Source organism: Drosophila santomea, chromosome 3L (genome assembly GCF_016746245.2).
Source record: "Drosophila santomea strain STO CAGO 1482 chromosome 3L, Prin_Dsan_1.1, whole genome shotgun sequence".
In the NCBI taxonomy this organism is placed as follows: Eukaryota; Metazoa; Arthropoda; class Insecta; order Diptera; family Drosophilidae; genus Drosophila; species Drosophila santomea.
In genome coordinates, this window is record NC_053018.2 from 19,747,759 (window position 1) to 19,768,834 (window position 21,076).

Sequence of the window (21,076 nt, forward strand, 5' to 3'; positions counted from 1 at the left end):
TTGGGGTGTTTGTGGAGTTTTCGGGGGCGCTGGGGTGGGCGTGCTAAAGTTCCCTCTTATCCTTTTTTATCACACATGCAATGCTGGGATCCTGGACCGCACAAAAGCCAGTCGGAGCAGCGGGCGGCATCCCAGCTGCATGGGGGATTCGGAATCACCCGCTGAGTTGGCTTTGTCTTTGTCTTGGGCGCACGCAAAAGTGGTTTTGTCCAGTCCTTGCACAGTAAAAATTAGAATATTACCTCAACTGGTAAACTATAAAAATAAAAAAGGAAAAACTAAAAATTTTTAATTTGAAAGACTTTAAAAGTACGCATTTTGAAAACTTAAAAGAGAAGTTTAGGTATAAGAATAGAATCATATATATTAATTATGGTTCACATACACAATTAAACAATTAAACAATACAAATACTTGACAACCCAAATAAATTATATAAATACTTAATATTAAATATTAATTTAATATATGGACAACAGGTGTACCTATTGAGCTATATGGTTTATTAGAAGTAAAGTTCTTCTTTTATTTTTCCCTGTGCCTTTTAGTTTGCATCCTTTGCGCTCCCTGACAATTCCGTTTGCCAAAGGGAGTTAGCAAAAATCGATGAAATAATCTCTGGCTAATTGGTTGAATGGGAAACTTTTGCTGGTGACTCTCGTACCATCGCTTCCTGGCCAGAAACCGAATGCCCAGTTGGGTCCGTTTTAAGCATTGTTCAGCCCGTTCAGCAGGCTGACCTCTTTAAACCTGTCGCAGCAGAGCAATAGCCATTCCGTTCGCTCCCCGGAGACCCATTGCATCCACTCGGATGTGCTTTGCATGCTCCAGTTACTCCAGTGGCTCCTCCAGCTACCCCAGCTCCTGTTCCTGCTCCCACTCCTGCTCCTGCTCCTCCTGCAACTCCATGGAACTTTTGCTGCAACTCGAATGAGTCCTATCAGCACCTGCTGGCCTGGCCCACTTGGCAGTTCAACTTGCAGCATTAAATATGTGGCCAGAGCTCCCAACTCCTCGGTTGGTTTTATGGAAAAATATTACACGGAGATTTAAGTTTTTGAGTTCCTGGTGCTTAGCCGCCATTTACCTGGCCACCAGGTTGAAGTGGGTTGCGAGTTGAGGGGGCGTGACACAGGGCATGCCCCTCTTCAAACCGTTGTTGTTGCCGTTTCTGCTGTTGTTGCTTTGTTGTGGCTGACACAGATATTATTGTCTGAAATAAAATCGTGTGGTTGTGCCTTCCAGACGGGGACTTCCTCTGAATTATTTTTCCGCCATTTTCGCTTCTAATTTAAGTGAAATGTTGTTTTGCCATTGTGGTTTTGTTTGTTCATACATATTTATGTGTGCTTTGCGGTCGGCGCATCTACATATATTTTCATATTGTAATGCTCTCTTTTTGTTTTTTGTGTTTCGGATGGCTTCCCCTATTGTAATTTGTGCTGCCCTCCTGTGCATTGTAATTACTTGAAGTGGTTTTATCTTACTCTCATGTTGAAGCGCCAAAAGCTTTTTAAAATCAAACGAACAATTCTGAAGTATGTTACCCAATTTGTAATTAAAATATAAAATTACCGATGGGCATGCAAATTCAAATCAGATAAGTAGTAAAACTGAAATATTATCGATCTTTTGTTATGTTATTGTTACTGTACCCTTTCAGAGTGTATTTTTAAATTCGTCAGAAGTGTGCAACGCAGTGAGAAGGACATTCGCGACGAAATAAAGTATATATAAATATATTTTATTTTTTTAACAAATTAAATTTAAAACTAAATTCTAAACCTCATATAAACTTAACGAGTGCTAGCTGCTTAGGCCTTCGACTCGAAATATATTTTATATAGTCGCGTGTCCGTCCGTTGTTGCGCAAGCTATAAGCTCAATTTTAAAGCTATCTGCGTGAATCTGTAACAGGTACATATAAATAATAAAAAAAGGAAAAATATACCTTCAATGTTTGCATCAAAAAGTGTTTAAATTCGGTATACATGTAACTGCCATAATTTTGTTGTTTTCGGCCATAAACTGTTCTTATACCTAGTAAATTTACTTACTTACTGCAAGGGAAATAAGATTCGGCTTGCCTCAGTTCTTGTTTTCAAATAGCATTTCCATATCTGCGAAGCAATAGCTTATTTTTGAATGCGATATTGTGAAAAAAATATTTATGCTTGACGGTATTTCAGGGTTTCTTGGGCTTAGAATAATTTTATTGAAATTCCTGATGGAAAATTCGAAAGAAGTGTTTATCCTGAAGTCGTAAGAGACATCCTGCGTGGGAAGTCTCACAGGTGATGTAGAAGAAAAACTCTTTGGGATTTATTTAGCTGACAGGTCTCGTTTGTTTGGAGAACGAGTTCCGGAAATTGTTTTCTTTTCCGGGGCAAAGTGAATTTACTTGACATCTCATTTGACATATTTCTGTCTTAAACTGTGACATTGTATTTAATATCTAATAACGTGTTTTTAATCACTAAGTACTTAATCAAATACATTTTTGTTAGTTTTTTAATTAGACTTTTATTTAAACCAAATTTAAACGGAATGTTTTCCTTCTGAGAGCGATTTTTAAGCAACAATTTAGATTTAAAGGTCATTTAATAGGAAATATTTTATGTATGCACTTTAGTACTTTTTGAGTACTTTTTTCTCAGCTGTTTTAGCTGCCACCAACAAATTTATTGCTTGTCATTTCAGCATTGCGAATGGGACTTTTTAATGGCATCTTGATCTTAAAACTAATTTAAAACTTTCAATGCGTCACTTCACTTCCATTCAAGTTGCACACACCATTAATCTAAAAATAGTGAAATTTAGTGATAGTTTCGATATCAATGGCACAACCATTTCATTGTTGAGAAACTGCAATTTTCTGCCAAAAAATTTCCATTCAGTTGCTTCAAAGAAATTCATGGTTTGGCATTTCCGCAATTTTGAATGCCATTTTATGGCCATAACTCAAGCGGCAGAAACTGCAGTTTTGGCTTTGCTGTTGACCACAAACTGCCAGGGAGCGTCAAGCTGAGTTATGGTCAACGATCGCATCTGAAAAGCCCCAGGAAAGCGCCGGAAAATCCCCACACCCCCGCCTCAATTCACAATGATTGCATGCGTGCGAGCGTGCAAGCGTGCGTGAGTGTGTTTTCCTGATTGATGGCTCTACTTGGCGCTAACTAAACGGAATGCCACCCCTCCTCCGCCGTCCTGTAATTCCCATTACCCATTTTACCACTTGGCCCAAAGAAGATGCGGCACAGCCATGGGTAAATTGCTTTAGCCATTCTGCTCATGCTTCTTTGGGAGCCTCTTTTTACTCGTCCATTTCGGTGCTTAAATTTAATTTCCCCTGCGTTTCTGGGGCCAGGGCTTTTGAATTTCGGTATTTGCATTTTCCGGTGCGAGACGAGGCCCAGTTTCCTTTTCTGGCTCAGTTAATGAGCTGAGTGAGTACTTACACAAAATTAAGTGTTGTCCCACTTCAGTCTTCGGCCAACTTGACGGGGGAAACTCGCACACACGGCATAAAGGAAATGAAAATGGAAAAGCTGCGCACAACACAAACAAGAAGTCGCAGCGACAACTTGAAGAAGGAAAACTTGCTCCCGTTCTCATTCTCATTCTCATTCTCAATCTCAAGCTCCAACTTGAAGTCTTTTTTCCTGCCCTTCTTCTCTGTTGTCTCTTTGTGCAAATCATCACAAAGTTGGAGATAAGTTTTCTCTTTCTGTTAAAAAAATGGAAAACATAGGAAATAATGCGGTCTCTTTCCCTGAAGAATACCCTCTACTTAAAAAAACAAACTAAAAACTTACCTTATATTAAACTTATAATATAATTTTTTGAAATTTTTCGGGGAATATTTGATTCTAAGGTAAAAAGAAGCGAATTCTAACAAATTATTCACCTTAACAAATAACGAGAGACTTGCAAAACTTTTTGTATGAAGAACGGGAAAACTTAGCTAGCATATAAAGTAAGCTTCTCCTGCAGCATTCCCGATGAAAACCCCAATATACCTTCGCTACAGCACGATTACAGGATATGCAAGGAAAATACGGGGAAAATGGGCAGTGGTTGGTCACAGGAGAGCAGCACAGGAGGTGGGGAGTGGGTCGCAACGCGACAGGAAACAGGCTTCGGCGACAGGCGACATCGGCAACAACAAATGAGAATGTTTGTTGTCTTGCATGCGTGTGTGGGTGGGTGTTGGTTGGGTGGGCAAATGGTAGATGGTAAATGGTAGATGGGTGGCCAGGAGGCGCCTTTCTGAGTAGGGCACAAACAACTTTTCGTTGTTTGCCTGACAGTTGGGCCCGTGTTCTCTACTTATTTCTACCTCTACCTCCTGCTCTGCCACGCCCCGAATTTCCCGGTGTCAGGACAAGCTGATGCCCGAAAAATTTACAACATTTTAGGGCAGTTTACAACGCTGGCTGGCAGGCGGCTCACCGACACACAGACTAATTCAATAAATGCACGTGGCCGGGATGCAGGACACGTGGCCCGAAAAAGTTGACATAAATCTGCATAAAATATTCGCATATGCAAAAAACTTCCATCACCATCGGCAAAGGAGAAGCTTAGCTGGCGTGTTTGCCAACTCGTAAAAGGGACGGGGGGGGATGGTGGCTTAGGTGGCTAACCAAGGATCTCTGGCTACAGGACCTGTGCTATCAGTGCAACTGCTGCTCGGCAGGTCCTTTACCGAGCATTATGCATGACAGCCATTGAGAAATCTGTAAAAATTATGCAAATACATTTCACCAATCACTTAACTGCGGAATGCGGGGGACGAAGAAAGATGCGATGACTTGAAGGATCCCGGATGACGAAGTGGCAACCTGTGTGTGGGTCCCTAAGGACATGCAGTGAACATTTCACCAGGGAGAAAATGCGTGTACTCACCGGATGATGCAGACATCGCCAAAATAGACGGAAGGCATCGTGACCCTGATTATGTTGTTGAACTGTAAAGTCGTTCACTCGTTAGCCTGAGTAATGTTCGCAATCCCTTTGGCCATTAGTTGTTCATCGGGAAATTCAGTATCTATTGAAGGGAGTTAGTTAGAAACTGCTTTCATATAGCTTACTTCGAGAAAATGTGAATGAAACCTTGCTAATGACAAGAATTAAATAGAGGAAGATTTCTTTAAGCACGAAACAGATGAGGATGCTATAGGAAATATTTACAAAAGGAACGAAAATGCAGTATTCAGTATTCGCAGTATTCAGAATTCGATTTTGTTCAGAAATGGTGTAGACCTAGATGTGTAGCATTCGAAGCTTCATTTCTCTTATAATATGTAATAAGTTATAGTTGGTCATATGGATTTAAATTAAATATTAATTAAGACAAAAAATACATATATTCCAGTTTAATTTCGTTGGAAAATAACTTTTCATAGCAACCTTATTAGAGGTAGATGAGCATGTTACACTTCCTGTGCCGTAAACGGTTCTTTCTCAAATTACGGCAAATATCCACCTCATCTCAGCTCATTCCCGGTTTTCCTCGATTTCCCAGCACTCCGCAGAAACGACAGTCACCAGGCCAAACGGGTAAACAAATTCAAGACGAAATTGATGACATGGCATGCCACGCAAACAGAACACACACATACTCACCCACTGAAATGTCCTCTCACACACAAACACACATTCACACACACACACACACGTCAGCTGGTTGACATTGCCGTCCTTATCGCCGGGAAAGTCAACGTCGTTGAAGGAAAAGCAGCTCCCCATTTCCCAACGCTGACAATTTTTACAGAATTTGGATTAAGTGGACTTTGCTGTCGACATGCTAGCGCAGTGTTGACGAGCGGCAGGCGGCTGCCAGTTTTCCGGGGGAAAGTTCTTCGGAGTTTTCCCACTGCTTTGCATGCCGACGTGTTTGCTAGCTGGAAAGGTGGAAAGCCCGTGGAGAGGGGGTGGAGCAAACTCGGTCGATAGGAACAAGTTGACATTTCCTTGGTGGCTGCAAATATTTGCTTACGTGTCAATAACCCGTCCAGTGATTTATTTCATATTTGGCCTGGGTGCTGGTCGTCCTGCGGAATAGTTTCCACGCTGCGGCTGTCATTGACATTTGATATTCATTGTCAGTAGTGTGTGTATTTTTGCAAAGGGTTTTCCTTTATGCACGCTTTTTATGCACGCCGCCATACATTTTTCATGGCATACTTATGAGGGCAAAGGCCCATCGGCAGACGCTTTTGTCCTTAAAGCCACATAAATTGTCCTTTAGGAAGGCGGGGGAACAACTTTTCGGGTATGCGGAAAGGTACTTTGCAGCTGCTCTGGGTGAGAAATGTTCAATCAAGCGTTAGGGACCTTATCGCACACACAGAGAAAACGACCCTAATTTAGCAGTTATTGTATAGAATACATAACTCGAAATACTTATAGTCCATTAAAATACATTACTTTGCCTTGTTTTGCTAAAGATGTTCCGCAAAATGTATTCTTATTTTAAAAACTTTTAACATGAACCGCCAAGGTCCTTTTCTCTCCGTATGCGCTTTAGGATTTATATGTGGGCATCATCATAACCTCTGCTGTCTGCAGCTTTCGCCGGGATAAAAAACATTCCTTGCCTGATTTGATTTAAACGTTTTACTTCCACAGACAGTGGAAATGAAAAGGGGAAACCCGGAAAATGGGGGAAAAGTGGGAAGACGGGGGCCAGAAGGGAAACTCCGCGAATTGGGAGAGCCTGGATCGACATGGTTTATTCATGCAGCAGTCGCATTATGCAAATAGCTTTCGACTAGCACTTGAAATTTGATTTTTTATTCCTCCGTCAACTTCTACTTCGATTTCTCTTTGCCATTTGTTGCAAAATTCTGAAAGCAAGCCACATCGTGCCGGCCAAAAAAGCGGCTCTGTGGGTGCTCCATTCATCTGCCTTTCGGCCAAAAGTGGCTAACGCTCAGCGGCTTCTTTTCGGCATTGATTTTCGGCACTTAAACCAAGTTACCTAAAAAACCTGAGCCATTTAAATTCGCACCTTCTCCCTCTCGAACGGTTGAGGCATATCTCTGATGTAAATTTAAATGAAAAACAAATTACTGGGTGGAACAACAATTTACCCTTTAAATAACAGGAGGCGAAACATTATTTCGCACCACGCACTCAAACTCGTGAGGAACTATGCCCCATTGCCAAGCGGTTGGGAAAATCTTTTCCTTCCCATTTCCCAACAACGGCAGATGTGAGCAGACGTCGTGAAGAATGTTCAGCAGCTACAATATACAAAATACAAAATACGACGCCCCGGTCTCCATCCTGATTTGAATATTTAGCAATGGGAGAATTCTTTCAGCCACCATCGCCATTTGCTAGGCCTTGTCTTTAAGTTGTTGCGAATGCACTGGAAAAAATGCTCTCGAGCTGCCATTAGGTTTAAATTAAAAGCGATAAATGTTGCATTGCTATAACAAGCATGGTATAACTGTATATTACGGCATTTAATTAAGTACTTAAGATTCAAATATTTTATATATTATTACAAATTGTTTATTTCTAAGTATTTTAAGCATAAAGCTTAAGAAAAACTTAGTCACTGATTTAGCATCTAGCATTTATTGTTAAAAAAAAGTTATAATTAGTTAAATGTATATATAATCATACCAAATATAATTTAGATTTATTTTTTATTCTCCGTGCGCATTTCATACATGTGGGTCGCGCATCCTTGAATGTTTCACAGCTTACAAATCCTTGGCACGCACATCAGCATCAGCATCAGCGTCAGGCTCCAGTCATCAGCTTAGGCATTGTGTTTGCTCCAACAAAGGCAAAAGTAATTCATGCAATGCGCTCGAAGAAGAATCAACGCACACATTCTGAATATTTGCTAAGCGAAATAATAATAACAAAAACTTTGGCGGCATGAAGCGGAATCAACCGGAGATGTGACGACGATGAATGGTTGATGGCGAAGGAGGACGAAGGAGGACGATGGGGGAGGAGGGAGGACGAAGGACGCAGCGATGACAGGCCTGACAGTTATGTCGAGGGCTGTCCTTTACCCGTGTGCGTGCATAGCTGGGCATTAAAATTAATGACATATGCACAAGATTCTCTGCCGAACGTCGGGGCACTCCAATCGATTTAAACGCATATCAATCAAACGTTTGCCAAATTTGCCGAGGGCTGTACCAATATTTATTCGTCATGCTTGGAATATACATATATATATGTATGTATATCGAAAATCATTGGAAAGTAATCAATGCATTCGAGTAGAACAGCACGGCGTATGCTTGATATTTCACATTTAAACTAGCCCACGTCACGCTCTCTACATTTTTAATTTAAAAGCCAGCAGGCTAGTGGTCGTATTTTTCGTTTATTAAGATTTTATTTGAACGCGTATGGTTGAACTTTTTGTAGACAGATCTACGAGCTGTTGAACATATTGGTCATGCATTATGGAATTAAATGCGGTGCTTTGTGGGTTCAAATAAAATATGTAATAGAGTTCTGTTTGCTTTCTTTTTACGTTCGTGAATACCGACCAAACCTCGGGTGCCTTTAATTATTCATTCCTTGTGTGACCCATTAGTTAGAAGCATAGTCTCTTGCCCCTCATTAAATACCCAATGGTTTAGTCCCAAATTCGCTTAGAAACCCTCCATTGAAAATCAAATTTCCCGCTTCCTGTCCTGCTTCTGTCATATTAATTAGCCATCCCACATCGAATCGAGGGGCAGTCCGCTCCCAAACTAAAAACTAATTAAAAAGCCGTGTCATTGGAATGGACCGACGTCGGGGGCATCAAGCTTTCGCAAAATTCGGTGCTAATCGAATTGTTGAAACGCAATGAAACGAATGTCATTGAGGACAGAAAGAGTCTAAAAAGACCGCCCAAAACCCCCGTTCTATCGCAGCCAATTCAATTCATATTCATTCCGGCCATCAAATGACGGCAAATGACAGCGAACAATGAAATCAAATTAAAATACACTTTAACGCCGCGCCGAGTGAATGACAATCAAAGGCTAAACAATGGAATGCCACCGAATCGATTCGAAAACATTCGGCCCGGATGGCTGAAACGATTTTGAATGCTCGCAGTTTTTATTGTCGAGTGACAGCCGTAAGGAAAATGCCATCAATTTTCACCGAAAATCCCACCATGATGGCTTCAAGTGTTGCGTGCTGTTCGAGTAATTAAATTCTGACATCTCGAATGTTCAATAAGTGAGCTTAATTTCTATATGTGCCAGCTTTATGACTTCAGTTAAATATAAAGCGCAAATGAAAGGAGTAAACCTTTTTATATATATGATTACATCATATTTTTGGGAGAAATGTAAGAATTTGTATTTATTTTTTAGAGTAGACAGTGGAACCTGTATTTAGATTATTTACAGAATCACTTTCTTGGGCAGTTCAATATTTTTACAGCTATTGTAATATCGGTGTTTGTCTAAATGGGTACATCTCCTTTTTTACGCAGTGCACTTAAGCAACCATATCTCAGTTCCCTTTTCCAATTACATTTTTTCAACTCTGCTAAAAGAAATCAAAGCTTCCAGCTCTCTCCAGTTTCATTAGCCATGTTAAGTAAACAAGCACGCCCGCAAACAGAGGCTCTCAGATAGGATTCAGAATCCTGGATTCGAGATCTCCCCCATTCGTGCCACTAAGCGGCTTAGTGAAAGTCCTTTGCCTAAGAAGAAAAGCGACGGCAAGGAGTTTCTGCATGTGAAAGAGCCTTTTTTTGCGATGGAACTTGAGATGATGAAAGTCACTTTGGTGTTTAAATAACTTTGACGCGCTTTCTGTATGCACACACATACAGCAACACACACCGTCCTGAGTGGCATTTCCGGTCGTAATGGCGAACACATTGCCAGAGAAAACTTTGATGACGTGAGCTTGAGTTTAATGTGCCGAAAAGAAATTTGACTTCATGGAAAAAGGGCAACTTGGGAATTCTCGGGTATGTCTGAGTTTTGGGGCTTAGCTCGTTACAATTTAGCCCCATTGCCAACTTTCGCGTAACCCAAAAAGCGACTCTCCAATTTACGTCGACCAACTTTGCAAGTTGTGCGCTACAATTTGTCTCGCCTTATTTTTCGGGGCCAAATTGCTGCAATTATCATTTGGCATTTGGCTTGCGAATACCAGCGCTAATGAGGCGTCCGGGTCGCCATTGAATGCATTGAACCACAGCGGCCAGAACGCCCTCGCATATGCAACGGAATTTAAAGCCACACGAACACAAATGCAATTTGTGTGCATGTGCATGTGCATCTGCACTTCCCTTTCCGCTGCGCCATTGCAATGCATTGCAGTGCCATTTGGAGAACTTCGTGAGGGGGGAAAATCTGAAGAATCATAGAACACAAAAAAGTGAGTGACATGCACAGCGATTAAAAATGCAATCATATATCTTGAAGGAGAGTCAAAAAGTATTTTTAATTTATTTTCCGCTGCAAAACGTGCATTGCAAAAAGTACAATAGCCTCTCTGGTTTTTACTGTGTACCACAAGTCAAGTTCCATTCCGTCTCGCCACAGAAAGTTTCTGCGGATGAGCGAAGGAGCCAGTGGAGGAGCAATGATGATAAAGACGATGATGACTACCGACAGTGCCAACACATAGCAGCAACAGTAACGACAACTGACACCAGCCGTTGGTTGCAAGAATTCTCAAGTCCTCCCACACTTTTTATGTGCAACTACTTTGCATATGTGGAGGTGGCGGACGCAAAACGTGGGGTTACGAAAGTCACTGTGGGTGGGTGGGCCAGAAGGGGAGGCACATTCACACACACCAGTGCGACGAAAGTTGATATCGACGCCATCCCTTTGAGATCCATTAAAGCGGCAGCAGGCTCCATATCCATCTTCTGGCTCGTAAACACATATGGGGATAGCTATATCTGGGTTGATAAGCCACTGCAGGGAAGTGATGGATAAAAATGAGGAAAAAACAGCTTCTGTTTACGCTCTCTGCTCGTGAAGAATCGGAGCCAATAGCTTTGACATTGAGTTAAGGGGCAGCCATTTAAGCGAAAATGTTTTGCTTTAAGACAGCGCATTTGGCCGGATAGAGCTGCCCACATTAAAACTTATTAGCAATTTAATGCACGACTAGACAACGTCCAGATTTCCAAACCCTGCATTTCGCAGCGAAATTCACTGACGCCAGACATTGTAATGGCCAAAATGCAGGACGAGATTGGCAGGAGTGGCAGGAGTGGCGCAGTGGTCCTCGGCCATAAAATTGTTAAAAACATCCTGCTGACCTCGCTACAGTCGCCACAGGCATATTGGTTTAAGTAGAAAGTGCTTGAACAAATAGTTACTTAAGCTTAAGTAGTGGCTTTCTATATATAGGATTTATTATTATCTATTTACCAAAAGCAATATTAGTGTGCAATGAAGTCAACTTTATATAACTAGCATCAAATTCCACTATCCACTATTTTTCACACAATTAAAAATATTCCGAAAACATTTACACATGATTGAAAGAATAATAAATCAGTAATTCATTTAGAACCACGTAAGCCAGCTCATTTATCTTGATATGAAAACACATCTAAAGCCAATTTGCAAAAATAGTTTATTGAAACTGACTTAACTGCACTTGTTCGTTGGGGAGATAACCAAAAACGGTACCCAGAACTCCCAGGAAGTAACCAGAACCCTGGATTCCAAATAAACCTCTGCTGTTTTCGTGCTCTCTGGTGCAACAAGCTGGATGGCAAAAACATGGGCATCAGTTTCCGTCTGGTTGCCGGCGTCATCTGCTGTCTGCTGACGCCACTGAATTTCCGAACTGAATCTGTCCCCGAGAATTCATTTCCCCCAGAGAAACCTCCATTGAGCCCCAACCATTACCTCGTCTGCACCATGTCTGAGCATCTAATTTAAAATTATGCAACTACTTTTATTTTTTCCATTTTTTTCAATTTTTACCCGTTTTCATTTTTTCTGGTTTCTGCAATTTTTGCTCTCGCCGGCCGAATGCTATAATTTCCCAGTAGTGGCACTCATTTACTAGCTTTTGGGCAGTGTTTTGGGGTCATGCGTTGCAAGGCCCCCGAACAACATTCATAAATCATTTGCAGAGGTGGAGAAACAGAGGAGGGCGGCTGTTGTTTTTCTACTCATCATTATCACTGGCAAGCTGCAATCGACAGCACCCAGTAACACCCCTTTTTTGCAGAAAAACCCAGAGAAACGTTGCACTGAAAACACATTAATCAATTCCGACCGACTTGCGGACCAGCCAGACCGCCATGCATATACATATATTCATTGTGTAGAGTGGATCGTGGAAAAGTCGGGAAAACAAGGACAAAATAAAACCGTTACACGCTCAGCGGGCGCAACAACGCGAAAAAAAGAAAATCATAAAAGCTACTCGTAACTTTCCATAATGTGCAACGCGCGTGAAAATTCGTCCTTAGCCCTGCGTGAAAAAACGCGAGTAAGTCGCAGTGAAACCGAAAAATAAAACGCAAAAATAAAGGTTGCCTGTGCAAAACCAAAAAGAACCAAGAACATAAGGATAAATTGTTTACGCTGCAAATATTTATGGTTTTCACTGGTCGAAGGCTTGGCCGCATCGTGCGAATTTATTCCAGTGTTCGAATACGACTACTATATAGTATATACTCGTATGCGCAGCGATAAATATTTGCCCATAAATTTGGCGTGTAATCGGGCAGCGAGGCGTGTGGAAATTCATTTGCCGCAGGCATTTGAATTTTTTAAAATATTTCACTGAGGAACCTTGATTGTTAATCTCTATGCGCAGAATTTAATTAAATATTATTCTGTCCTAAAGCGAGTAGACCATGACATGTAATTGTTAATAAGGTGTGTAAATAAGGTGTGATAGTTAAAAACAGCTTCTGTTGTGAACTGGATTCTGCTTAATTAAATTAAAATTCTCTATTACAGACATGAAATAATCTATGTTTCAAAATTCAAAAATATTTTTAACGTAAAATAGAAGGCAGTAAACAAAATACTAAGAACATTTTGCATTTCTTTCAGACACAACAGTAATGACATTGAAATGGCGCCAGAAATACAAAAGCAGAAAAAGGCCAAAGAAACTAAGACAACGAATAATTGCAACAAACACTGCCCCAGCAAAAGCAACAACAGCAACACCAAACCATAAAGCAACAACAAAAGCAACCAGCAGACTGAGAGAAACAAGATGCAAGCTGAGGAGACACAAGAAATGTCTGCCAACTGAACGACACAGAAATGTAGCAGCTAAAATGCTGCAGAAAGTGTCGACAAATGCAACACAATGTCGCGCAATTAAAGCAACAGAAACACCAGCTACATCCAAAATGACTTCCAGCTGCAGCGGCCATTGTCAGTCGCAACAGCAGCCCCATCACCAGTTGCAACATCAGCAGCGGCGACATCCACTTCCGGCGACGCTGACGCTGCTCCTCTGCCTGGGAATCAGTTTGGGCATGGCTGCCACAGCAGCAGCCGCCGGCGGGGGAGGAGGAGCTGCACCCGCTTCCGGATCCGGAGCAGCTGGCTTCCCATCCAGCTCCAGCTCCAGCTTCAGCTCCAGCTCCTTGGGACCCGGCAAACCTGCCAATCTGCAACTGGCACCCGGCTCCTCCTCGACGGGCTGCTCGCTAGCCGAATTCAGCTGCTCCAACGGAAGATGCGTGCCACTCAGCAAGTACTGCAACAATCTGAACGACTGCGGCGATGGGAGTGACGAGCCGCGATTTTGTACACGTAAGTAGCGCCAACAATTGAGGCTGATAGTAAAATCTTGAAATAACCAACTAAAAGAGATGTATAGTTAATATTATGGGCATTTTCGGGGAAGTTAACTTCTACTTCTACCTTAAAAGTTTACATGGCATAACCAAAAGCTATTTTTCCTTTGAGCTGAAATAAATGTTCAATATATAGATTTAAAAAAACATTACAAAAGAAATCCCAAGTAAACACTATAAAGATGTTTAAAAGTATTTTTGGCAGTGTAGAAAGGTGAAAAGTTGAGTAATGAAGCGAAGGCACCATAACAATGTGTCGAAGGTAATTATGTAAAGCGAAGCATAATGAGAGGCAACCCGAAACGACCTGCGAAAGTATTGTTTGTTCAATACACCAGGCAATCGGTGGGTGAAGAGTGCGTAATTGAAACAGTCGGGTACATCGATTTTGAAATGAGGCATAGGGCATTCTCTTGTTAAGTTTAAGTTTAGGTTTAATATTACGTAAAAGCACGGACATTTACGCATTTCCTCCTTATAAATTCAATAACTTTAGCGTACCTACAGTGTTTTCTTGATTATTCCTCATAGCAAAGAAATTCACTTGTTTTGTCTCGATTTTTAATACGTATACGCCACGTCGACCATTTTATTTCTTGTACTCCCCTTTTAGTTGGCACTTTATTGCGTACAATTGTTTCTATACCTCTTTGGAGCTCAAACCCGTAAATTTCATAAGAATACCCTCACAGCGTGCAGTATTAAGCAAATAAGGTCGGAGATCCCTCGCCAAATCGATTGGTGTGGCCCTCAATGGCTTCCGCCCGCAATCCTCGTGGCGGACAGGCCGGTGCGAACCTGGAAGCATTCAAGCTTGTCAAGCCCCATAACCATCCGGCAATCATCTACCTCCGCTGCATCCATTCACTGGCCGCTCTTGTAAACACGGCCTTCATGTGTAAATGTAATTAAGCACTCCCCACTCGCACATGGAGCACCACTCTGATTGGCAACCATCCCAATGAGCCACCCACTTTACTCCCCATTGGCCCTCATAATGGCGGAGAAGTGAACTTCTCACTTTTGCCAATTGGCTGCCAGCAAGCCCATCATTTTCATCCTCCAGCTTCTGCCGGGATGTCCTGCTCCTGGTTCTGCTGCAGCCGGGCGCGCCATGTCAAGCGTTGATGAATTTAATTAAGTATTTTTCAATGACATTCAATGAGACGGGTGACCAAAGTGGGCGGCAATCGCTGCGATGAGACAACTCGTGGGGTTTTTAATTGAACAACGAGCTTATCGACTGGGTCACATATATTTGCACTTGTTTGTTCAAGCCAAATGGCAAAAAAGGATACCCAATACTCGTAGAGTAAATGAGTGTACTAGACTCGTTAAAAAGTGTGTAAAAGGTAGAAATAAACTTTTCCGACCCTATAAAGTATATATATAGTCATTTTGACCATGTTCGTATGTCCATCCATATGAACTATAAAAGCTGCAACAAACCGCCCAAAACTGTCATCTGATGGTCGAGGAAGTCTCTTGAATTATCTAAAAATGGTTGAAAAATTCCTTGCCTGTTTACATTTAATTAAACGAAAATAGTTTTGCAATAATTCTCTTGCCTAAATCCAAACAAAAACTCAACGCTTGATTACCAAAAAGTTGATTTAAATGTTACTGATTCTCATCTCCCACCTAAAAGCTATAAATTAATGGCTATAGCCAGTGATTAGTTATTATTGCACTGGCAATTATAAGCACACCCCCGCCAAATGGAACATGACTACCATGCATGTCAGACAGAATGACAGAATGACAGAATGACAGAGTGATAGACTGACAAACCGGCAATCAGAGCTCGCCTACAGCGATCGAAATTGATTTCCCCTGCAATCCTATAATTATCTAATTGACTATTGATGGCTGAGCGCATTATAAACTTCATTGAATGCCCAGAAAGCAATTAGAGCACAACAACTAGCAACACTTGAGCAATTTATTCCGAATTGAATTATTTTATCCGGCGGCTGTCTCTCTGCCTGGTGCATATGCATTTTTAATAAAACTAATTGAAACGCCAGAGGAAAAGAGATGCCTTTCTGAAGGGATCCAAAAGAAATTGCCAATTTCTATGCAAACTACCATTGCTATGACTCTCCATTCATTTTTGGAGACAACTACAAAAGGCAGGACTTAATTCCATATATGCAAATCGCACAAGCATACATCATTCCAGTTTGTGGTTATTCAATTATGAAAAGGATTTCCGAATCGGAATATGTAATGGAGTGAAAGCTGGGAAAACAGTTTCTCTATTTTCATTAGCAAGGCGTAAACAAGAATTCAATGAAAAGGTTTCAAAACAAACAACTAGAGAAAGCTATACAAACATAACTAATATTGAAGCACGCACTTGATAACACATTTTTAAGGAAATTTAAGAAAGCTTGTTTTGCCAGTTAACTAAGAACTCTGATATAATCACAGCAAATCAAATTTATTTAATATACTTCTCAAAATTTGACCTATAGCACATACATATACGAGATTGTATGTAGCATAAATGAATCTCTAAACAACCGAAGTTAATGTTCAGTAAACAAAATACTTAGACAAGAGCAATCTAAAACCAAATCATCGTAGTTAATCGCATGTAGTCTTTAAGATAAAGTTTAATAAATTTACCACAAACTGTGTGACAAACATTTTCCACCCTCCTCCGAAATGTGAATACATTAAAAGCTGAGTACCTTAAATTATTCACGCAAATGGATTAGTTTACTTTGCGTTTCAATCAGTTTGCATGTGAAGTTAATGTTATGTTAATTTGATACTTTGTGTTAGCATCTGCCTTGGTCTGCAGATAATTTATGGCGTGACAAATGCCATTCCCCACGGGCAAGTCCTGGATGATAATCGGGGACTTCGCTTCTCCCCTTTTTGGGGTTCGGTGTTTGGGGTTTTGGGAAGGAATGCCAGTTGCGGTTGCCTGGCAGCGCGTGGGCCAAGCAAACTAATTGCCGAACCATCGCTAATTGCATTTAATATATATATTTGCAGGCTGCAATCGCACCTACTACGGCGACATTGGACAGACCTACGCCCTGGAGTTGCACCGCCCCAAACAGGATCGCGTGCCCTTTGTGTGTGTGCTCACCTTCACGGCGGCAGGTGGACAACACGGCGATGTGGTGCAGGTGAGTCGAGTGGAGTCGAGTCGGGGCACCAAAGATGCCACACCATGATCTTACAGTGACTTTTAAAGGGTCTACGAGGGTGCAGTATTATTGTATTCTTGGTCAATGTCAAATGGAACCGATCTTAAACCATTTCTTCGTATTACTGCATACTTTTAGTACTTTAAACTTTCAAACAATAAAAAAACACATTTTAATTAAATATAGTTGCACATAAATAATATGTTATGAATAATTGTAATTATTCAATCGAGAAGGAAACTACACTTTGATATAACACATAAACAGAATGATGATGCAATTTATGTTTAAAGCATTGTTTAAATTTATCTCAGTGCACCAAGGGTTGCAGGGGTGAAGGGGGAGACCTCTCTGCATTCGCCATTTGCGATTGCCTTTCACATTTCATTTTGTAACGGGATAAACTACGCCATTAAAAGATAAGCAACAACAAAGGCGCTGCCGGAGGTTGGGTGGTGGGAATAGGGGCCATGATTGGGTGGGTGGGTGTTGGGTGGTGGGCAGTGGGTGGCAGAAGCAATATTGATTTCAAAGCCACTCGCCGGAGCGTAGCAAATCCGGCACTACTCCCCTTGACAACCCCCCCTATTTGGGGGCGGCAGTGAGCAAGTGCCGGCGCCTGTTAGTTATTACGCCACTTCACACCTCCAATTGGAATGAAGGATGCTGCAGGAGCAGGAGCCGATGGAGTGGGAGTGGGAGTGGGAGTGGGAGTGGCAGCAGAGGCAACAAGGAGAAGCACCCGTCATCCAGCCAGAGTCGAGCCTTTGGCATGCTCGAGTGCGTCCCAAGAGCATTCGGCACTGATATCGACTGAGCTACGAGCACTGACCGAAACTTTATTACTGGCACTGCCTTCGGCACATCCGGGGAATATTTTATGTCCAGCAGGGAGACTACATAGACTAGATTCGGGCAACCGGAAGTCCGAGGAACATTTCTCCTCCCCAAATCGTTCAGCTAACAGTTAGTGCTTATATACTAATTGAAGAAGGACAGAAACTACATACACACTTTATTGTCTCGAACAGAACACTAAAAATAGCCAAATCAATAGATTTTTATAATTTATAATTTTTATTCATTTCAAATAAAAGCATAATATTAAGTATAATACATAATAATTTACATGATAAATCTGGCGGCACTTATCGTTAATGTTCCTAATTTGGTGTTGGCACTGTGATATATACGATATATAATATTATTATAATTAGTACCATAACCTCTATGGACATTTGGGCACCCCAAAGTAGAGACCCCACAACACAGCTCTCACGTTTATTGTGCGAATCGCCCTAGGTCACCCTGGACAGCTTCACGATTGGCAGGTTCACCTCGTACGTACACGAGGGTTGTCCGGACGGATATATGCAGATAGCGGAGTCGGCACGGACGCCCATCGGCGGAATGTGGTGTGGCAGCTCCTGGGGACCAGTGCTCTTCTACAGCGAAACCCGCTCCCTGATATTCACCATTCGGCTGAACAGGTGCGTCCCGAGTGCGGTTCATAATGTAATGACCCGATTTATGTCTATAAATACAACCCACAGACTGGCGAGGGATCAGAGTGGCTACAACTTCGACTTTCGCATCAGATACAAGGTTTTGTCCAGGGACAGTTCGGTGACCCGCTACGGGGGCATTAAGCTGGCAGGTGCGTGCTACCGCAGGGACTGGAGCTGGAATCGATTCCAAGTCCCTAATCCTCCCGTTTTTCCTTCTAGAGCTGGCCCAGTGGCACAACCGCAGCAGCTTTCTCAATCAACAGCAGCAGCAGCAACAACAGCAGCAGCAACAACAAGGCGCTCCTGGTATCCTGGAGGACTTTACCAACTCCAGCGTAGCCCGTTCGGACCGGTATGGCCAGGACTTTAGTCTTTTCAGCGCTTACGCCAACAACAAGACTTTCATGGCCTCACTGGAGAAATCTTTGGCCAAGGACGAGCAGAACTACACGGAGCCCAAGTACTATCTGGGTGAGTTGGGAAGGCAGGGCTTGAAATGATCTTTGAATTATGTAGTTTAAGACTGATTAAAACCAAAGACATTCTGTCAGTGGATGAGCAAGCCTAACTAGATTTGCAGAAAGTCGCTTTGAAAAGGTTAACTTTCAAAGAAACCAGTATTTCAAAGTACTAACAATTATTAAAATAAATTTTTATTTTTATTTTAAAATAATAATTCATTGTTGTATAAGTACGTTTTTTTATAATATTTTATTAATATCATTAAAAGTACGAGTATGTGATGCTATTTTGTCACACGATTAAGGAATGAACTGGTTAAATTTAAGAATTAATTTCTTCCACATGACTATACACTGGACACATCCCCACGACAAACCGTCCTTAATGACTAATTGAATATTATTTCTGGCTGTGACACCTGCTTTCCGCTTTGCAGGTGACCTCATACCCGGAACGTATTGCTCCAGGATCTTCAGCGACTGCGACAAGAAGCCGTGTCGCCTGCAGTCGCCCAACTTCCCAGGCATCTATCCGCGCAACCTCACCTGCTACTACGCAGTGCGACAGGTGAGCAGATAATAATTAAAACGAAATTAAACTCCTGTCAGGTCTGGTCTAGTGTTCTGGGGCTACGAGCCGTGCCAGGTCAAAAAGGTTAGGCACCTTCAACGAACATAGGATTTAGCGGACAGGATTCTACCTTCTGGGTCATAAAAATACACGCTGCCTTATTTTTATTCATGCCACAGCAAAGTTCAAAACAAGGGGGGCAAGGCAAAAAAAATAAAATGGCAATTTACATTCCAAAATAGAATGGGCTTTTATTATAATTAACTGGAGGAGCAGAGACTGCCGTCTGAAGCGCTCCTAGCCTGCTTGGAATTTTTAATATGTGGCAGGACGACTCGTTGCCATTGGCAATCAACTGTTAAAGGTCTCACATACTGAGGATGATCTTTTAAAATTACAAATTGTTTACTGGCTCCACTGCCTTTGTGTCATTGAACTTAATGCGGCTATATTTGAGAGTCATGGCCAAAATTGGCATGTACAAAAATAACTTAGCTTTAAAGGTATTATTAAAGCATGAGCGGAATATGAAAAACAAGTTACAAATAAATAAAAAGAAACTGTTCTTATGCTCTACTGAAAGATACAAAAGTATAGTCAGAATTAAACCTGTATGAATTGTAATAGGAAATTATAATATATAAAAATCAGAACATACAAAATAGGCACAAGAAGAATTACCTTTTATACAGTACAGCTTAAAGATTAGGCATTAATTGCACTGCTTTAAAATGAAAAATACTTCGTTGCAAGTGTACTATTAAACACATTTTGCTTGTTCCGTGCGCCTCATAAATTACGCATTTGAGAACGAAAGAAATCAAATGTAAGGCACGAATATCAACCACCATTTACAACACCGACCAGAAAATTGCGTAATTTAAATGCTGCAATTAATCCTCTCATCCCGGTTCCTATTCCGATCCCACAAAAGAAATGACGCTGTCAAACAAAGCATTCTGTGCGCTGCGGCTCATTAATTTGCATTTAATTCTCCTGTCCACACAGCACGACGTGCCCCATGGCAAACACGCCCTGATTCTAGTCAAACAGCCCAAGGGCAATCTGGTCTGGATTTCCACCCAGGAAACGGCCGCGGCGAACAAAATGGCACCACCGCCGAGTGCCAGCGACAAGGATAAGAAATTCGAGCCGAGGCTGAAAACATGGAATGACTGCGACTACATTCAGGTAATTAAATCTGCCTTTAAATGCACTTTGCTCCTCCTTTTCTCTATCTATCTCTATCTGTATCTGTATCTGCTTCTGTATCTGCGTCTGTATCTGTATCTATATCTGAGCTGAGTACATCTCGCCTTTATCCCCTATCTTTATCTGTAAATGTCCCTGCGATGGACCCCTCTGTGTTTGCATTTGCCAACTTTAACGAGGGGGTCCGGCATAAAAATTACTTCCTCTGTTCGCCGGTGGCCGGCAAACAAGGCCAATGGAAATATTCGGACGGAGTGGGTGGGTGGAAAAGTGGTGGAAAAACTGCGCAAAAAACGTCAAATTGAAAAGGAAATGAGCAAAAATCTGAAATCAGTTGTTTGCACTCCCCTTCCCATTGCAACCGCACC

At 41.7% G+C, this 21,076-nt stretch overlaps 1 protein-coding gene across 3 annotated transcripts in view; it reads left to right on the forward strand.

Annotated features, from left to right (window-relative positions):
- Positions 1 to 21,076, forward strand: part of LOC120450591 — a 41,816-nt gene that overhangs the window by 12,871 nt on the left and 7,869 nt on the right. For all 3 annotated transcript variants that reach the window (XR_005616287.2, XM_039633712.2, XM_039633713.2), the window contains exons 3-9: positions 13,032 to 13,748; positions 16,799 to 16,935; positions 18,259 to 18,446; positions 18,510 to 18,613; positions 18,684 to 18,935; positions 19,363 to 19,493; positions 20,505 to 20,687. Coding sequence is in view for 2 of the 3 variants with exons in the window: in XM_039633712.2 (XP_039489646.1) it covers positions 13,032 to 13,748; positions 16,799 to 16,935; positions 18,259 to 18,446; positions 18,510 to 18,613; positions 18,684 to 18,935; positions 19,363 to 19,493; positions 20,505 to 20,687 (1,712 nt within the window). In the remaining variant the exon portion in view is untranslated. The remainder of the gene's footprint in view (positions 1 to 13,031; positions 13,749 to 16,798; positions 16,936 to 18,258; positions 18,447 to 18,509; positions 18,614 to 18,683; positions 18,936 to 19,362; positions 19,494 to 20,504; positions 20,688 to 21,076) is intronic.